This window comes from Mobula hypostoma, chromosome 27, assembly GCF_963921235.1.
Source record: "Mobula hypostoma chromosome 27, sMobHyp1.1, whole genome shotgun sequence".
Taxonomy (NCBI): Eukaryota; Metazoa; Chordata; class Chondrichthyes; order Myliobatiformes; family Myliobatidae; genus Mobula; species Mobula hypostoma.
The window spans coordinates 5,242,089-5,257,973 of NC_086123.1; the positions used below are offsets into that span (position 1 = coordinate 5,242,089).

General features: G+C 39.1%; 2 protein-coding genes across 4 annotated transcripts in view; both read left to right on the forward strand.

The window, feature by feature from the left end:
- Positions 1–7,005, forward strand: part of unc119.1 (unc-119 homolog 1) — a 59,837-nt gene extending 52,832 nt beyond the window's left edge. Inside the window, exon 5 of the mRNA XM_063034210.1 lies at positions 573–7,005. Within this exon, the coding sequence (XP_062890280.1) occupies positions 573–685 (113 nt within the window). The 3' untranslated portion in view covers positions 686–7,005. The remainder of the gene's footprint in view (positions 1–572) is intronic.
- A 6,807-nt stretch (positions 7,006–13,812) lies between these two features.
- The window catches only part of acads (acyl-CoA dehydrogenase short chain), a 128,115-nt gene continuing 126,042 nt past the window's right edge, over positions 13,813–15,885 (forward strand). The window contains exon 1 of one of the 3 annotated variants that reach the window (XM_063034585.1): positions 13,813–13,948. Coding sequence is in view for 2 of the 3 variants with exons in the window: in XM_063034586.1 (XP_062890656.1) it covers positions 14,531–14,567 (37 nt within the window). In the remaining variant the exon portion in view is untranslated. Of the gene's footprint in view, positions 13,949–14,355; positions 14,568–15,885 lie in introns of those variants that run through there. The other 2 variants (XM_063034586.1, XM_063034583.1) reach the window with 2 other exon arrangements.

Below are 15,885 nucleotides of genomic sequence, written 5' to 3' on the forward strand. Positions count from 1 at the left end.
CATGGGTTTTCAGACAAGCCCATCAGTCTCATTCCCCCATAGCTTATTCTCTCGCACAGCCCTTGATTGGTCAGGGCATGAAAGGATACAGAGGGAAGACAGGAGATTGGACCTGAGAGGAAAATGGGATCAGCCATGATGAAATGGTGAAGCAGACTCCAATGGGCCAAATGGCCTAATTCTGCTCCTACATCTTATGGTCTAATGCCCATCAATAACTCCTGAGTTTCCTACTGCTCAGTCACACTCGGAGCAGTTTACTATAGTCAACTAATCTTTGGGAAGTGGAAGGAAACATAATAACCCTAGGGAAGTCATGTTGGCACAGGGAAAAGGTGCATATTCCAAAAATGGCACCCAAGGTCTGAACTGTACTCTTGACTGCTGGAGCTGTGAGACAATTGAACTAGCCTGCTGCCCAAACATGGCATAGCACCAATAGGAAGGAGCAAAATGCCTAATTTTTTAAATGAATTTACTTTCTAAATTGTTCAAAACACTAAACATTTCACTTTTAAGTTTTCAGTGAGCTTTTATTACATTACCAACACTTGCTTTCTCTTTCTTTGCAGTCCAAGAGATGGTGGACAATCCTTATGATACACGATCTGACAGTTTTTACTTTGTGGACAGCAAGCTGATCATGCACAACAAGGCAGATTATGCATACAATGGAGGACAGTAGTGAATCTGTGCACAATTTATATTTCTGCAACACCATCCATTCGGTCTGAGCTTGCACTGATAACGAAGAGGTTGGCTTTTTGGCTGGGTGAATGAATTACCTTTTATCATTTCTATGCATTCTGTACCAGAAGGAAATGGTTTGGTTAAGTTTATAAAGGTGATTCAGTTGGAAATTCCATCCCTCGATGTATGTATTGTTTACTATATCCTAAAATGAATGCCTAGTTGTGATGAAAGATTCCTCATAAGAGAAGTACATATATTTTTCTGTATTTATAGTCAAAGATTAATGCCACTGAGTTTGAACATGGCCTTGAACTATGTTCGAATAAGAGGGAGTTTGATTAGTGGTTCAAATAATTCCCCATTTAAACAAAAATGGCTGCAGGCTGCTGAGCCACTTTCTGTTACAGTGCACATTTTTCTAAAAAAAAACAAAATCCATTTACTTTGTGACCACATTGCAGTACTTCAAATCTTCCATGGAGCAGTAAGTATCCAAGGCTGAACTTGAATATCTACATTGAATGTTACATATTTATCACCAGCTGGAGTTTAAGTCTTCTCAAACAATTAAATGAAAAGACTTGCAAAATTGTTTATTTTTACATTGAGGGGGGAAAAATCTTAAAAATGTGGTTGTCCTGGTTTCTAGTTCAGACATTGTTTATCTTCTATTTTAAGGATCTGATCCTTTCTAAGTCTGAGTACTTTTTCATATTAATTGTTGAATGTGAGTAACAAAACAAGCACCATTGAAAGCTATTTAGAGCATTACTGAGAAATAGTTTTATGATAGTAGAAACTATTGTGGGCCACTGAAGGTTCGTGGTTTTATTTAATTTCCTTGTTTTCTCACATTGTTACAATCTTCAACCAGCAAAATAAAAATGACTTTCCTGTAGTTGACATATGAAAATACTATCTCAATTCTAGATTAAAGTTTGAAGTTTTGAAACAGAACTATAATATTTATTAGTTCTTTTAATTTCCTATATATCTTGGAAAACACTGATATCCTGTAGCGTAGCTCACAAGTCAGAAAAGTTGGTTATAAGGGATACAAAGGTCAAGATGAGCTAAAATTTGCTCTTTAATTTAGCCAGTGTGACTGATTTCCATTTAATTCCATTGACATGACTTGAATGTATTTACCAGTGTTGGAAGTGATTATGTTAAAGGCATAAGTTAGATGAAACTGAAATATTCATATTTAATTTCTGTCTGCTTTTAATCATAAAAGCTATCTCTGGCACACCATTTTGTATATTTTTAGTATATGTCTAAAACTTGAGACCAATTGTTAATTTTATAGTTTGCATCCTATAACAATACCTTTTTGATTGCTGCTAAATCTTTTATGGCTTGGCTAGTAGTAAAAAGCAGCTGTGAGTTTAAACCTGTGGGGTCTCAGAATTAATCGCAGACTTTACAGGAATTCCACTTCTGATTTAAATTTCAGACTGCAAATTCCAGAAAAGTCTATTACCAGCATCTTTGCACTGGTATCAATCTGAACACAGAAAAATCTGATATTGTCTCCGTTTTATAGTCATAGATGAAAGAAGCTGCTTGGAATTGATAATGACAGTTGAGTCAAAGATTTGACTTAGTTAAAATATGTTGCTTGCATTTGGTCTGTGCACACTTTAAAATTTAGATGATACCTTGTCACTGGTGGGCACAGGAGTATTTGTTAAGGGTATTAGGAAAATTGTTTCATACCTGATTGATCTCGGAACATGCTGATAGTGCAATGCTGCTATCAGTATCTTTACCAGAATTAGTTTATCATCAAGTCATTGAAAAGTCAAAGTAGAGATGGAATAGTTAATTATTTCTTGGTAATTTAAAAACATTTTTAGTTTAAATTGTGATGTGAAGAACTTTCTCTGTGTGATTAAATGTTATCAATAGTTGAATATTATAATCTTCCACCATTGCATTGATAGTTTCCTTAAGACTTTTTTTCTGTTACTTCCATGCTAGTATGCATCAATGCCATTAGCACCTGCTTTTTAAAAAAATGTAAGCACAGCAAGAATTGCAATGGCTGATGTCCCTTGAGGCAAAATGCAAGTTCCTTTAGATATATTAGGTGCTTGGAATTCCACTAATCTTAGCAAAGTGTTGATTAAATTTCAGTTTTAATTTTCAAGTGTTCTTCCCTAATCTGTTTTACTATTTCTAATACTCAGCTACTCTTTCCCCTCTCCTCTACCTCCCCCCCCCCATCATTTTCTTTTTCTGGCTTTTTCCCCTTCATTTCCACTACTAATGAAGGGTTGTATCCCAAAATGTCGACTGTTTATTCCCATCCATAGATGCTGCCTGACCTGCTGAGTACCACCAGCATTTTGTGCGATGCTCTGGATTTCCAGCATCTGCAGATCTCTTGTGTTTATGGCTGTTTCTATTTTTCTCTTGCTACCTTTTCACCATAGTTTTCAGCAAAAGAAAATTGCCCAAAGGTCTAGCAAACACCACTGATAAAGAAACCATTAGGGAAGAGCTTGAATGTGGTTGATTGAAACTGATGAACCCAGGGTCTAAAATAGGACATGGTGAAGTTGGCTGGTTACTTTTTTTGATAGATGGAGAGGGAGCTAAAGGAAATCAGACTTCCTTTGTAGGAATTGGCAGATGAACTTTTGTTATTGATCTGGTTGTTTTCACTGGCCAATGGAAACTTGGATCTCATGGCTTGTGTGAATCTACACTTACATAGTTTCTGAGCACAGACTAACATTACTATGAGGGTAAATGTGTTTACATCTGGTAATAGATTTGGGTAGAGGTTATGAGTTAATTTTTGTTCAGTCATGCCTTTTGATGTACTAGACAAGCAAGGAATCACAGTTAATCTATTACATGTAATTTATCAAGAACTTTATTATTCTGTCAGCTGGTGTTCTTTGGTAGTTCTGCACCTTTTTGTGCTTTTAACTGTTCTGATTTCTGATCTACTTATGGCACGAAAATTTATGGATATTGTTTGTATTTCTAAGCTGTTAGCTGGCACTGCCACAAATCAGAGCAAGTGTATAAGCAGTTTTTTTTTTGTTTTTACTATTAGTTGCTTTGTATAATATTAAATGTATACCTATAGTATCAGCACCTTTCGCCCCTTTTCAGTTAGTTGCCAACATAATTTAAATTTTGAAACATTTATGAAAAATTGAAATGCCACTATCTGATACTTTTGCGGTTGCAATTGTACATTTCAATGGTTCAAAGGTTGCATTTAATATCAGAGAATGTATACAATATACAATCTGAAATTCTCACTCTCTGCAGACATCCTCAAAACAGAAGAAAAAGATCCCCAAAAAGAATGACAGAAAAAAATGTAAGAACCCTCAAAGACCTGTATATCCCTCCATGCGCGAGCAGCATCAACCCTCCCCCCACCCCCCCTTCCACAACCACTATGCAAGCAACAGCAAAGCCCCCAAAGAGAAAGCATGGTCTACAGTACATCAGAAACTAACTGTTCATTCCAACATTTCGACATCACACAGGTGCGCGTTCTCACCTCTCACTCTCGAGACAGATATCACTCCTTCCACAGCGAAAACCAAGACAGGCAGTCACTGTTTTGATGTTACAGTCAGTCTGAAGCATTTTTATTCTACAGTTCCCTGACTCGAGAATTGTCAGCAAACTCTCACCATCAAGAGAGATCAGAGTCCAGAGGTCTTCATTTGGAAGTATTTGACATGCTTCCTAAAAGTCTTACTTCATCAGTTTGGAGTCTGTTTTGGTCGTCTTGCTCAATTTAACCTACAAATGCAAGTTTGATGTGAATTGATGCACAATGTATTCTGATTTTCAATGTGGAGGGTTGGGTTCTTCTGTTCAGTTCTGCCAAGTTCCTACTACAAATTCTGTTCCAATGTTATCCCTTTCACCTTAAGTTTGTGTATTTTTTTCGATGTTAAAGTACTTCAATTGGTGCCACTTGCCACCTTCAAATCCCACCATAAGTTAGTGGATCCCCCACTGGGTCAGCTTTCTTTACCCGCCATGTTCTTAAAGTGAAAGCTGAAAATGCCAGAGTTGCTTTAATTTGAAGGTCTGTATTTATGAATTTTAAATTACAATTGTATGGTCAACCGCAAGTGAAATTATAGCAGGGACAGTAGTAATCAATTTTTTTCAGCTGTTAGTAAATGAATATTACCTTTCTGTGTGTAGGTTGCCATTAGTTAACAGCATTTGTCTTAAAAAAAAGTCATTGTTTTACAGGTATGATATTGCAGTCCATTGCTGTATTTCTTTCTCCCCAGGTCCCTTTACATATTTTTCACTCTATCCCAGAAAAAAAATGTTTTGTTCCACATTGCGGTAGATTTTTGTCTTCAGTTGATTATTACAGTTCTTTTATTAATAAAAGACTTGATGTTTCACATTGCTTTTCATTTGGAGCCATATTGTGGCCTAAAAAAAACTATTAATTGTTTTATTTACAATAGGAAAGATTTGTAATTTTTACTCTTGAGAAACTGGAAAAGAGGTGGTGATACTTGCAATGTACTAATCCCTTGGACCAATTACTATTATGTAAATATGGAAACTTTGTTTGCAGTTTACAGGCTGTGATTCCTGAACTCCTCAAAAGCCTAAACAAGTTGAGCTGCATAGTTCTACTAGGAATATTAATTGGGTGAATAATGGAAGCAAAATAGAAAACAGTTATCCTTTGGATTACACTAAAACATTCCATTAAATATGTTAACATCTAGAACTTAATACTTTTCCCATATTGGTTTCCTTTTTAATCTAATATCCACCATGGAAAATATAACCTGGCATCTAGCCTTCCATTTATATTAATGTATTGCATAAGCTTTCCTACGTTGCTTTAGAAATTGCAGAAATTGCCATAAAACTGAAGTCCTGATTGAGGAAAAAAATACTAAGATTACTTTCTCATTGGCAAGAAAAGTCCATCTGATATGTAATCATGTAAATTACCTTAAGTGTCTGAACATTTGGATCGTGACTTAGTCTTCATGTTATGTTTCCCAACTTCTGTCTCTGTGGCTCTAGGGTTGAAATGCAATGGAGGAATTGAAACCAGATTACTTGTTTTACTTTCTATTCTGAAAACCAATAATTCTGTTAAAGACCAACAAATGACTGGATTTCTTAAATATAGTCAAATGTATCTGCGGATGCCTGGATGTGACTATTAGTGTTACTGAACTGTATTTTCATTGCTGACTCGGTGTTCATTGTCTTCTGAATAAAGAGGGGTACATTAAGTGTTGTTGTTTCTCTGTTGAAGTTTCTATTGTACCAAACGTCTCTACTGTGAAGTTCCCGTCCCTTGGCGTTTGCTGACAGAATTTGGATGCGATTGATTGTACCAACTTACATGAGTTAAAGCCATTGTATTTATTACTCATTGATCTGGATTCTCTGCAATGAAATTCAAGGTCTTCAAACTATACATAAATTTGAAAGCTCAAGTATTTTTTCATAAGCTATTTCCAAAAATACTTCTTAAAAACTAAAATGCTCATCTGAACAAAGCTCAGATACTGAAACGAATTGGAAATGCATGCAAAATATAGCAGTTTGGAAATTTTTCTTGGTGATGGTGTAATGGTTCTTGTATTTGCATACAAATCTATCTGTAATATTTTTGGTGTTTCACTCTTACACAGTTTACTTTTTCATTGTTTCACTGTTTCATCAAAACTTTGCCCATTCCATATTGGTACCAAATTGAAATGGTGATGTGAAATGTATTTTGGGGGCTTTTATGAAAGGTAATAAATGTCACTGAGTAAATTCTATATTTTTGAACAGCAATTTGTTTAATATTTTCACAGCAAATGTAAAATGCATACATTCATATCTGTGACTGGATGTTTTGTAATTGCATTAGAACGTTGAACTGTATTTTGTAACACCCTGTCATCAATTTTTCATGTTTTAAAGTGATAGGTGGCTTGTTTGTATAAAATGTTATTTTGTCACAACAGAATAGTAATAAAGATTTTTGATTTTCAAATTGGCATTTGCTAATTGTGATAGCCTTTGGAGCCCTGAACATCTTACTACTCCTTCAGACAAAAACCATGTGAGTGACATAACTAACATCTGCAAAACTTTTTTACCCATTTGGGGTGCAGGAGTAAGGGCTCTCTGGAGAGCTGTTCTGCCTTTGCTTCTCTGCAGGCTGCTGCCCTCCTGTAAGATAGCTGCCACACCAGTAAATTCTAGCACCTGTTGTATTAATGGAGTACTAAAGTCAACAACGATGAACATTACTGGCTCCGGACATTAAAAACACTTCAGTCACATCTCTGCAAATCCATTGTATCTTATCCACCACAGAGTGGAAGACTTGATAAGATCCAAACTATCGTGTAAGAGGGTCAAAACAATGTGTGTCTCAATAGTGATGAGGAATCAATGTTTTAATTTAACAGCAATGTTCTGAGCAAAACCCTTGTCATTAATCTTGCAGAACTAAAACCCAAATTATATCCTCAATGGAATTTATTGATCGTCCACAATCAGACATGGAAGGTGTGTCATAATTTACACTGGCAAGAATTAAGTTTCATTAGCACTGCAGCAGCAACAAACATGGTCAAAATTTATACCCTTCAGGGAATGTGATGGGCATTCTTGTAACAATACTAGATCCTATGCCCCAGAATCAAATCCTGGACATCAATAAACTGCTGTTTAATAAGTGGACCAATTCTCTGCCATAGATGTGTCCTCTTAAAACCCATATCACCTGTGAAATTCTGCAACCTCATTCTGACATAGGACATATTTCTTTTATATTGCATTATTCCACTTCAAGATGAATTGCTTTAAAAAGTGGAACACAAATCTATCTGACCATTATCATAACATCTGAGGATAGTTCTGCCTTTGCACTGATTGCAATTTTTTTTTGTGTTCCCTTAGCGTAAATTATCTCGCCCACTCCCCTCCCCAGCATCTTGTCATCTCACCATGCCCAGTCTCTCCTAAGGAATAGAGGATGGTGATGGTGAGACCTAATGGATCACCGACCATTATTTGACTGCTCTAATGGTAGTTAATGGTATTTTTAAGAAACTTTCAATAGGACACTGAGATAGTTTCACAATTAAATGTGATGGAACTGTGGTTCTGCCTGACAATCTTAGCACTGACACCACCCAAAAGGGCCTTAGTCATATCATTTATAACACTTCTTTGGTATCTCTAGCAAGGAAAATTGTACCACTATGCAAGATGGGCAAAAATGACAATTTCTTATAGCAGAGAGAATTGCCGCTTTTATGATGATACTGCTTTTGTATGTAAATGGTTGAAATATCAAAACAGGGCTGGAAATCAATGATTCATTGTAAAGTATTCACAGACAAATTGTACAAGTGGCTAATTGTGGTGTTGAAATGGGTGGTTTATTGTTTCCATTATCTGCCTGTTACATTGCTGGTGTTTAGGGTAGCAATGAACGCCCTCCATTTCTGTCTTGATCTTGGCAGTGTTTAGGGCTTCCTTTATTGTTTCTGTACAGTTGCAAGAAAAAGTTTGTGCACCCTTTGCAATTATCTGGTTTTCCACATTAATTATTTTAAAAATGTGGTCTGATCTTTATCCAAGTCACAATTAAAGACAAATGCAATCTGCCTAAGCTAATAACACACAAATAATTGTACTTTTCATGTCTTTATTGAATGCATTGTTCAATCATTCACAGTCCAGGCTGGAAAGGTATGTGAACCCTTGTATTTAATAAATGGTGGCAATAACCTCTACCAAGCGTTTCCTGTAGCTGCTGATCAGACTTGCACAATGGTCAGGAAGAATTTTAGACCATTCCTCTATACAAAACTGTTTCAGTTCATCAATATTTCTGGGATACTTTACATGAACAGCCTTCATTTCAATTGGGTTAAGGTCTAGATTCTGACTTGGCTATCCTAAAATACATTTTCTTTTAAATCATTCTGTTGTTGATTTTCTTGTCTTTTGGATCATTCTCTTGGTGCATCGTCCAACTTCCATTAAGCTTCAGGTGATGGACCGCTACCCTGACATTCTCCTGTAAAATGTCTTGATACAATTTTGAATTCCCTCAATGATTGCAAGGAATCCAGACCCTGAGGCAGCAAAGCAGCCCCAAACCATGATGCTCCTTCCATCAGGCTTCACAGTTGGAATGAGGTTTTGGTTTCAGTGTGCAGTATCCTTTTTCTTCCGAACATAGTGGTGTGCATTTCTTCCATAAAGTTCAAATTTTGTCTCGTATGTCCACAGAACATTGTCCCAGCAGTATTATGGAAATCCAGGTGGTCTTTTGCAAACTTGAGACATGCAGCAATATTTTGTTTGGGAGAGCAGTGGTGTCCTTCCATTCTTGTTCAGCGCTTTTCTTACAGTGGGCACATAAGTAGAGACTTTAGCTAGTTCTAGAGATTTCTGCAGGTCTTTTGCTGTTACCCTTGGGTTCTTTTTCACCTTCAGCATTACATATTGTGCTCTTGATGTGGTTTCTGCGGGACACTCTCTCCTAGGGAGAGCAGTAACAGTACTGAATTTCTTCCATTTGCAGACAATTTCTCTTACTGTGGACTTAACACTCAAGTCTTTAGAAATGCTATTGTAGCCTTTTCGAGTTTCATGCATCTTTACAATTTTTCTAAGGTCCTCTGAATGTTGTTTTGATCGAGGCATAAACAGATCTTCCTTGAGGAGAGGCTCTGTCAGTAACCTGACTCTGTGTGTCTTTTATAGGGCAGGGCACCTCTACAACCCGCACCTCCAATTTCATCTCATTGATTGGAACACCCGACTCCAAATTGCTTTTGTAGAAGGCATTACCCCAGAGATCCACATACCTTTTTGAACCTAGACTGTGAATGTTTAAGTGGGGTACTCAGTATTGACAAGAAGTAGTACAATTGTTTGTGTTATTAGTTTAGTCAGATTGTGTTTGTCTATTGTGACTTGAGTGAAGATCAGACTGCATTTTATGAGTGAGCAATTAATGTAGAAAACCAAGTACAGTACTTGCTCATGCAACTGTAGTTTACTCTTTTTATTACTGTCAATCAGGCAAATCCCAGGTGGAGACTCAGGAATACAACTGAGAATTCTTCATTGCTGTTTCCATAAGCCTTTTTTTGACCAGTAACGGTTCTTAGCCCTGAGCTGAACCCCCGAACCTGGATCACGCTTAGTCCAGCCTCCACCCTTGGACCTGTCTGGCATAGGTGACCCGACCAAGAACCAACGCACAAGACAACATAGCTTTTTGTGTAATTGGGGCACACAAGGCTCAAAACCACAGCAAGGTTGTGGTCCTCTTGGAGGTGATTGTTTCCCACCACACTTCAAATGGGCTATTTTGGTCAAGTGCTTGATGTGCACTTTGGCTGAGCATTATCATAGAATTGTACATCGTGGAAATAGGCCTTTTAGTCTAGATAATTTACATGGTCTGACAAGCACCCGATTACATTAATCTCATTTTATTCTATGCATTGAAAGCCACGATTTATGTTAGCTCAATGGATCTGAGGTGTCTCTTTAGCTAGTCATTCTACTGTGTGCATTGATAGCAGTGTGTATGCAATCCTTCCTATTTTGCAGTCTGCTCATACAATTTGTTGATACACAGCTCTTGCAGTATTTTTCAGGCAGAGAAGTAAATTGCTGTCAGCCATACAACAGAAGTTTGAATGGAACTGAAGAATAGTACAAACACCACTGGACATTTGGATCTGTGACATAGAGACATACAACACAGAAACATGCCTTTCAGCTCAGTATACTGTGGCAATCACAAACATCATTTCCAGCTATACAAATCCCATTTACCAGCATTTGGTCCAGGTCTGTATTACCTAAAAGATCCATGTGTTCATTCAGTTGCTGCTTAAATGAGGTGAGTGTATCTGCTTCCACTAACTAGTCAGGCAAAGAGTACCAGCTTACAACTTGTTTGTGGGTGGGGTAAGGAAAGAGAAGAAATTTACCTTGTATCCCTCTAAAGACCAAGGAGCTGGTGGTAGACCTGAGGAGAGCTAAGGTACCGGTGACCCCTGTTTCCATCCAGGGGGTCAGTGTGGACATGGTGGAGGATTACAAATACTTGGGGATACGAATTGACAATAAACTGGACTGGTCAAAGAACACTGAGGCTGTCTACAAGAAGGGTCAGAGCTGTCTCTATTTCCTGAGGAGACTGAGGTCCTTTAACATCTGCCGGATGATGCTGAGGATGTTCTACGAGTCTGTGGTGGCCAGTGCTATCATGTTTGCTGTTGTGTGCTGGGGCAGCAGGTTGAGGGTGGCAGACACCAACTGAATCAACAAACTCATTCGTAAGGCCAGTGATGTTGTGGGGATGGAACTGGACTCTCTGAGGGTGGTGTCTGAAAAGAGGATGCTGTCTAAGTTGCATGCCATCTTGGACAATGTCTCCCATCCATTACATAATGTACTGGGTGGGCACAGGAGTACATTCAGCCAGAGACTCATTCCACTGAGATGCAGCACTGAGCGTCATAGGAAGTCATTCCTGTCTGTGGCCATCAAACTTTACAAGTCCTCCCTTGGAGGGTCAGACATCCTGAGCCAATAGGCTGGTCCTGGACTTATTTCATAATTTACTGGCATAATTTACATATTACTATTTAACTATTTATGGTTCTATTACTATTTATTATCTATGGAGCAACTGTAATGAAAACCAATTTCCCCCGGGATTAATAAAGTATGACTATGACTAAATTTTACTCATTGGGTTAAACCTGTGCCCTCTAAGGAAACAACAGGCAGGATAGACAAAGGAAGGTCAGTGGATGTTTAATTGGATTTTCAGAAGGCCTTTGACCAGGTGTCACACATGGCATTGCTAAACAAAATAAAAGCCCATGGTACTACAGGAAAGGCACTGTCATGGATAGATCATTGGCTGATTGGCAGGAAGCGAAGAGTGGGAATAAAGGAAACTACTTCTGATGGGCTGCCCGTGACTAGTAATGTTCTGCAGGGGTTGGTGTTGGGACTGCTGCTTTTACATTATATGTCAATTATTTGGATAATGGAAATGATAGTGTTTGCAGATATGAAGATAGGTGGAGGAGTAGGAGGCAGGGAGTCTGCAAAAGGACCTAAACAGGTTAGGAGAATGGGTGAAGAAGTGGCAAATGGAATGTAGTGCAGGGACGTGTATGGTCATGCACTTTCTTTGGAGTAAAGTTGTAGATTATTTTCTAAATGGGGAGAAAATTCAGAAATCATGTGCAAAGAGAATTGAGCCCTTGTGCAGAATTCCCTAAAAGATAACTTGCAGCTTGAGTTGGTGGTACGGTTGGCAAATGCAATGTTGCCATTCATTTCAATGCCAAGCTGTAGTCAATGAAGTGTATCCTGATATATGCATCTTCACTGTCCAGATGTTCCAGGGTTGAGTCAAAAAACAATGAAATGGTATCTGCTGTTGACCTGCTGTGATGTTAGGCAAACCGGAGCGGATCCAAGTCGCTTTGCAGGCAAGAGTTGACGTGCTTCATCACCAGCCTCTTAAAGCACTTCACAGTGGATGTAAGTGCTGCTGGAAGATATTCATTAATCCAGGCTACCACATTCTTTTTGGGCACCGGTATAATTGAAGCCTGTTCGAAGCAGTTGGGTATCAGACTACCAATGCAGGAGGTTAAAGTAGAGACTCCAGTCAATTGAACAAAACGGATCTTCAGTACTTGGTCAGGTACCCCTTCTGGACCTGAGTCCTTGAATGAATTGAACCAAATACAGCCTGAATTGGTGACTCTACCATCTACCAGGATGTCAGTAGCAGGTCCATGGGAGCATAAACCTCTTTTTCCCCAACCCAATCAATACACCATAATGATGTGGAACTAGGGTTCAAAAAGGAAAGGTAGGAAACGAACAGAGTATGTGGTGAGGCAAATGTATGCCACAATACAATGTAGCAAAAAGGCAAGGGGTGGTGGGTGGTGGAATGGAACATCAAATAAGCCAGATTTAAATATTTTACTGTTGAAGATACTCCCATTGGCAAAGGAAGACTATTACTGAAAAATTGTTTCTCAAAATAATCCATGATATACTGGCTGGGTAGGAGCATTGTTATTGGATCTTATTCTTGAAATTTGCAATCCAGCAGCAATGTTGGGGGTGGGGTGGGCACCAACAGTAACCTCACTAGAAACAATGCAACAGTTCAAGGAAATGGTTCACCACCATCAGCTACAGACCATAGCTGTTCCATCAGAAAGACCCACAAAGGAAAGATTATTGAAAGTTGTCCCATTTCCTTCCATTCTTTTTATGTTTTGCATGGTCTTGTAATTGGGATTAACAATTTAATTATAAAATGTAATAAATTTATTTCCTAAAATACATTAAAATTAATCTTACCATCCTTTCTAGTCAGAGGGGGAAATGGAGAGAAAAGGAGGACAGAAACACAATAGAGACTGGAAATCTGGTCTTGGCCTGAATGTCAATCGTTCATTTTCCTCCACAGATGCTGCCTGAAGAGCAGAGTCCCTCCAGTGTTTTGTGAGTGTTACAAAGGGGGATGGGTCTGGCAAATGATATGCAGGTAGAAATTCAGCCAGGATCTTTCAATGAATGGTGTTGCAGACTTGTGGCTTACAATTGGTCCTATCATAAAACAAGATGCTGGAAACACCTTAGCAGGTCTGACAGGATCTGTGGAAAGAAAAGGTAGAGTTAATTGTTTAGAAGACTCTTCATCAGAACTGTGAATGTGAGAAAACATTTTACATTGCAGAGTTGGTGGGATGGAATTGATGGATCAAAAGGAGATATTGAATGAGGTTCTGGTGCTCTGCTGATAAGTACAACCTAAGGCATCTGGTTGATAGGTAATGAGGGCAGTTTGAAGAACAGAAAATAAAGGATCGAGTAAAAACTGTAAAATAAAGATCTGTAGGAAATACCCAGCAAATCAGCCTATGCTGATGGAGAGAAAAAGCATAGACCTTTAAGTCAATTAAACTATATCCATAGTTCAGGTGGATATCCACAGTACAGGTGGAATCTGACGTGCACGGAAATCTTGAGTTACCTGAAGGTCATGAATTTGATGTTGAGTCTGGGTGGCTGCAATGCGCCCAGCCGACGATGGGTTGATGTATCTAAAGCTTGAATTCAGCTTTTTTTTATAGCATTTGTCAGAGACCACAGATAGGTCAGTGGGAATGGGATGGAGAATTAACGTGACAAGATGTTGGAATCGGTGAGTACTTTCAGTTTTTTAAATCTCATATTTAGTACATAAGTTTTTAAAAATTTTCATCTCCACCTGCTCCAATTTCTTAAGCCCTAGCTCCAATAGTATTACAGTACCTGAATGTGTCTGTCGCATTATTTTTGTCTCACTCCCCATTTTCCCTTGCCTGCTTTCTCTTTACATTCACAATGCTGCTTTAAAGGAAAACATTTCAATGTTGCCCCTCTGTGGAGAAAAGTTTTAGTTTACATTTTGCACCTCCAGCCCCAGGGTTGTTACTTGACAGAGTAATGCACAATAACACCAAACAGCCACTTTCCTTTCGCACTAAAAGTTGCCGGACTCATTGCGACACCAAGCCCAAGGTGACGTTAACGTAATGCGGCAGCTCGCCAAAATACTAGATTTTCTGTGTATTCAAAGTTTAACTTTGAACTTTGGACTTAGCAGCTCTTCGGAGTGTGAGAGTGCGGGCCGTGTTTTTGGGAGGGAGCGGAACGCGAGGCCGAGGCTGAGGCTGAGGCCCGGGCCCGGAAACGGAGCGGAGCGGCGGGGGGACGCAGAGTCGGGTACACAAAAGCCGGACAGATGTGTTCGTTGCTGTGGAGAGTCGTCGGAGCCCCGAGTGAGTTTGATAAGATGTAAACTTGTAAAGGAAGGGCAGGGCTGCACAGCGAACACTGCGGGAGGGTGGAATGAGGTGCCGCTGAGATTGGTGAACATCTTCTGACGGAACCCGCCCTTTAAAATGAAAACATTAAAGCAGCAAACGTTCATCAGTTCACATAATACCCGTCGAAAGAGGAACAAGGCGAATGTTTCAGGTCTAGGACCACATTGTTGCTGACAGTCGAAAGAGTTAGATGAAATATCCGTTTCTCTCCCCCGTAGTTTATAGCTAACATAGAGTAAAGACTATGGATAACCTGTCACGAGAATTTTTATTAAAGTTATGAGAAAGGTTTTCACTTGAGGGCATGTTTACGCTCCCATGATATGTATCCAGAAGTTGTTTGCCTTAATGCCATAAATATATTCTTTGAAACTTAAAACGATTTTACAGTGCTCCACGATGAATGAAGGGCTGGTGTTTCCCCTAGGTTGAGGTACATCCAGGAAGGGTAAAGGCGAGTCAACGATAGACCATATGAAACCGAGAGCAGGCTGGAAACTGTCCGCAAAAGTAATGAAATGTTTGAGTCTGTAGGCAGAAAGCACCAAAAATGTGCCTTTGTAATGCTGAAAGAAATACTTTTTTTGTGGAATACATGGAATAAACAGCAGTACTTTAGCTCCATGCACGCTCATGCAGATCTATAAGATGTGAGTGGAAATGAAGTAGTTGCTCAGCGTGAGTTTAGATTCAGCCAGGTAAATGAGTGTATTGGTTGAGGGGCACTGATTGGGCTTCCGTTCTAGGAGAAAGTGGAGGGCCTTTGTTGGAGGTGGGGAAGGGTTTATGTCCATGGTAAAGGAAAGCCATTTAGGACCAGGAAAATGGAAATTTTCAAAGTGGTGGAAGTCATCAGAAGTGCTGCAGATGTATGTGGGTATAGGCTGGACCTGGGGAGAAAGGATGGAATCAAAATAGGAAGGAGCAATTTTAGTGGAGCAAGGGACAGGCTCAAGCAATAGGTCTGCACTGCCCTTTGGGTCAATGGGCAGAAGGTAGAGGTGGGCTGTGGAGAGTTGGAGGACTATAAAGTGGAAAGTTATAGATGGAAAATCTTTCCTAACATGACTGCATCTTTTCTCCCTTGATTTAGTCCCTTCTCACTTAGGTGAGTGATACATTTTTTTTGTCTTCTGAAACTTTGCCATTTTCCATTTTTCTCACCCACAGCAGGCTTGAAAATGGCATAGTGCACATTCACTCCCTCTGTACCTCTGTCCCATTTCGTATGCAGTTCGTACTATTTAAGAGAGAGGTACTGTGTACTGGT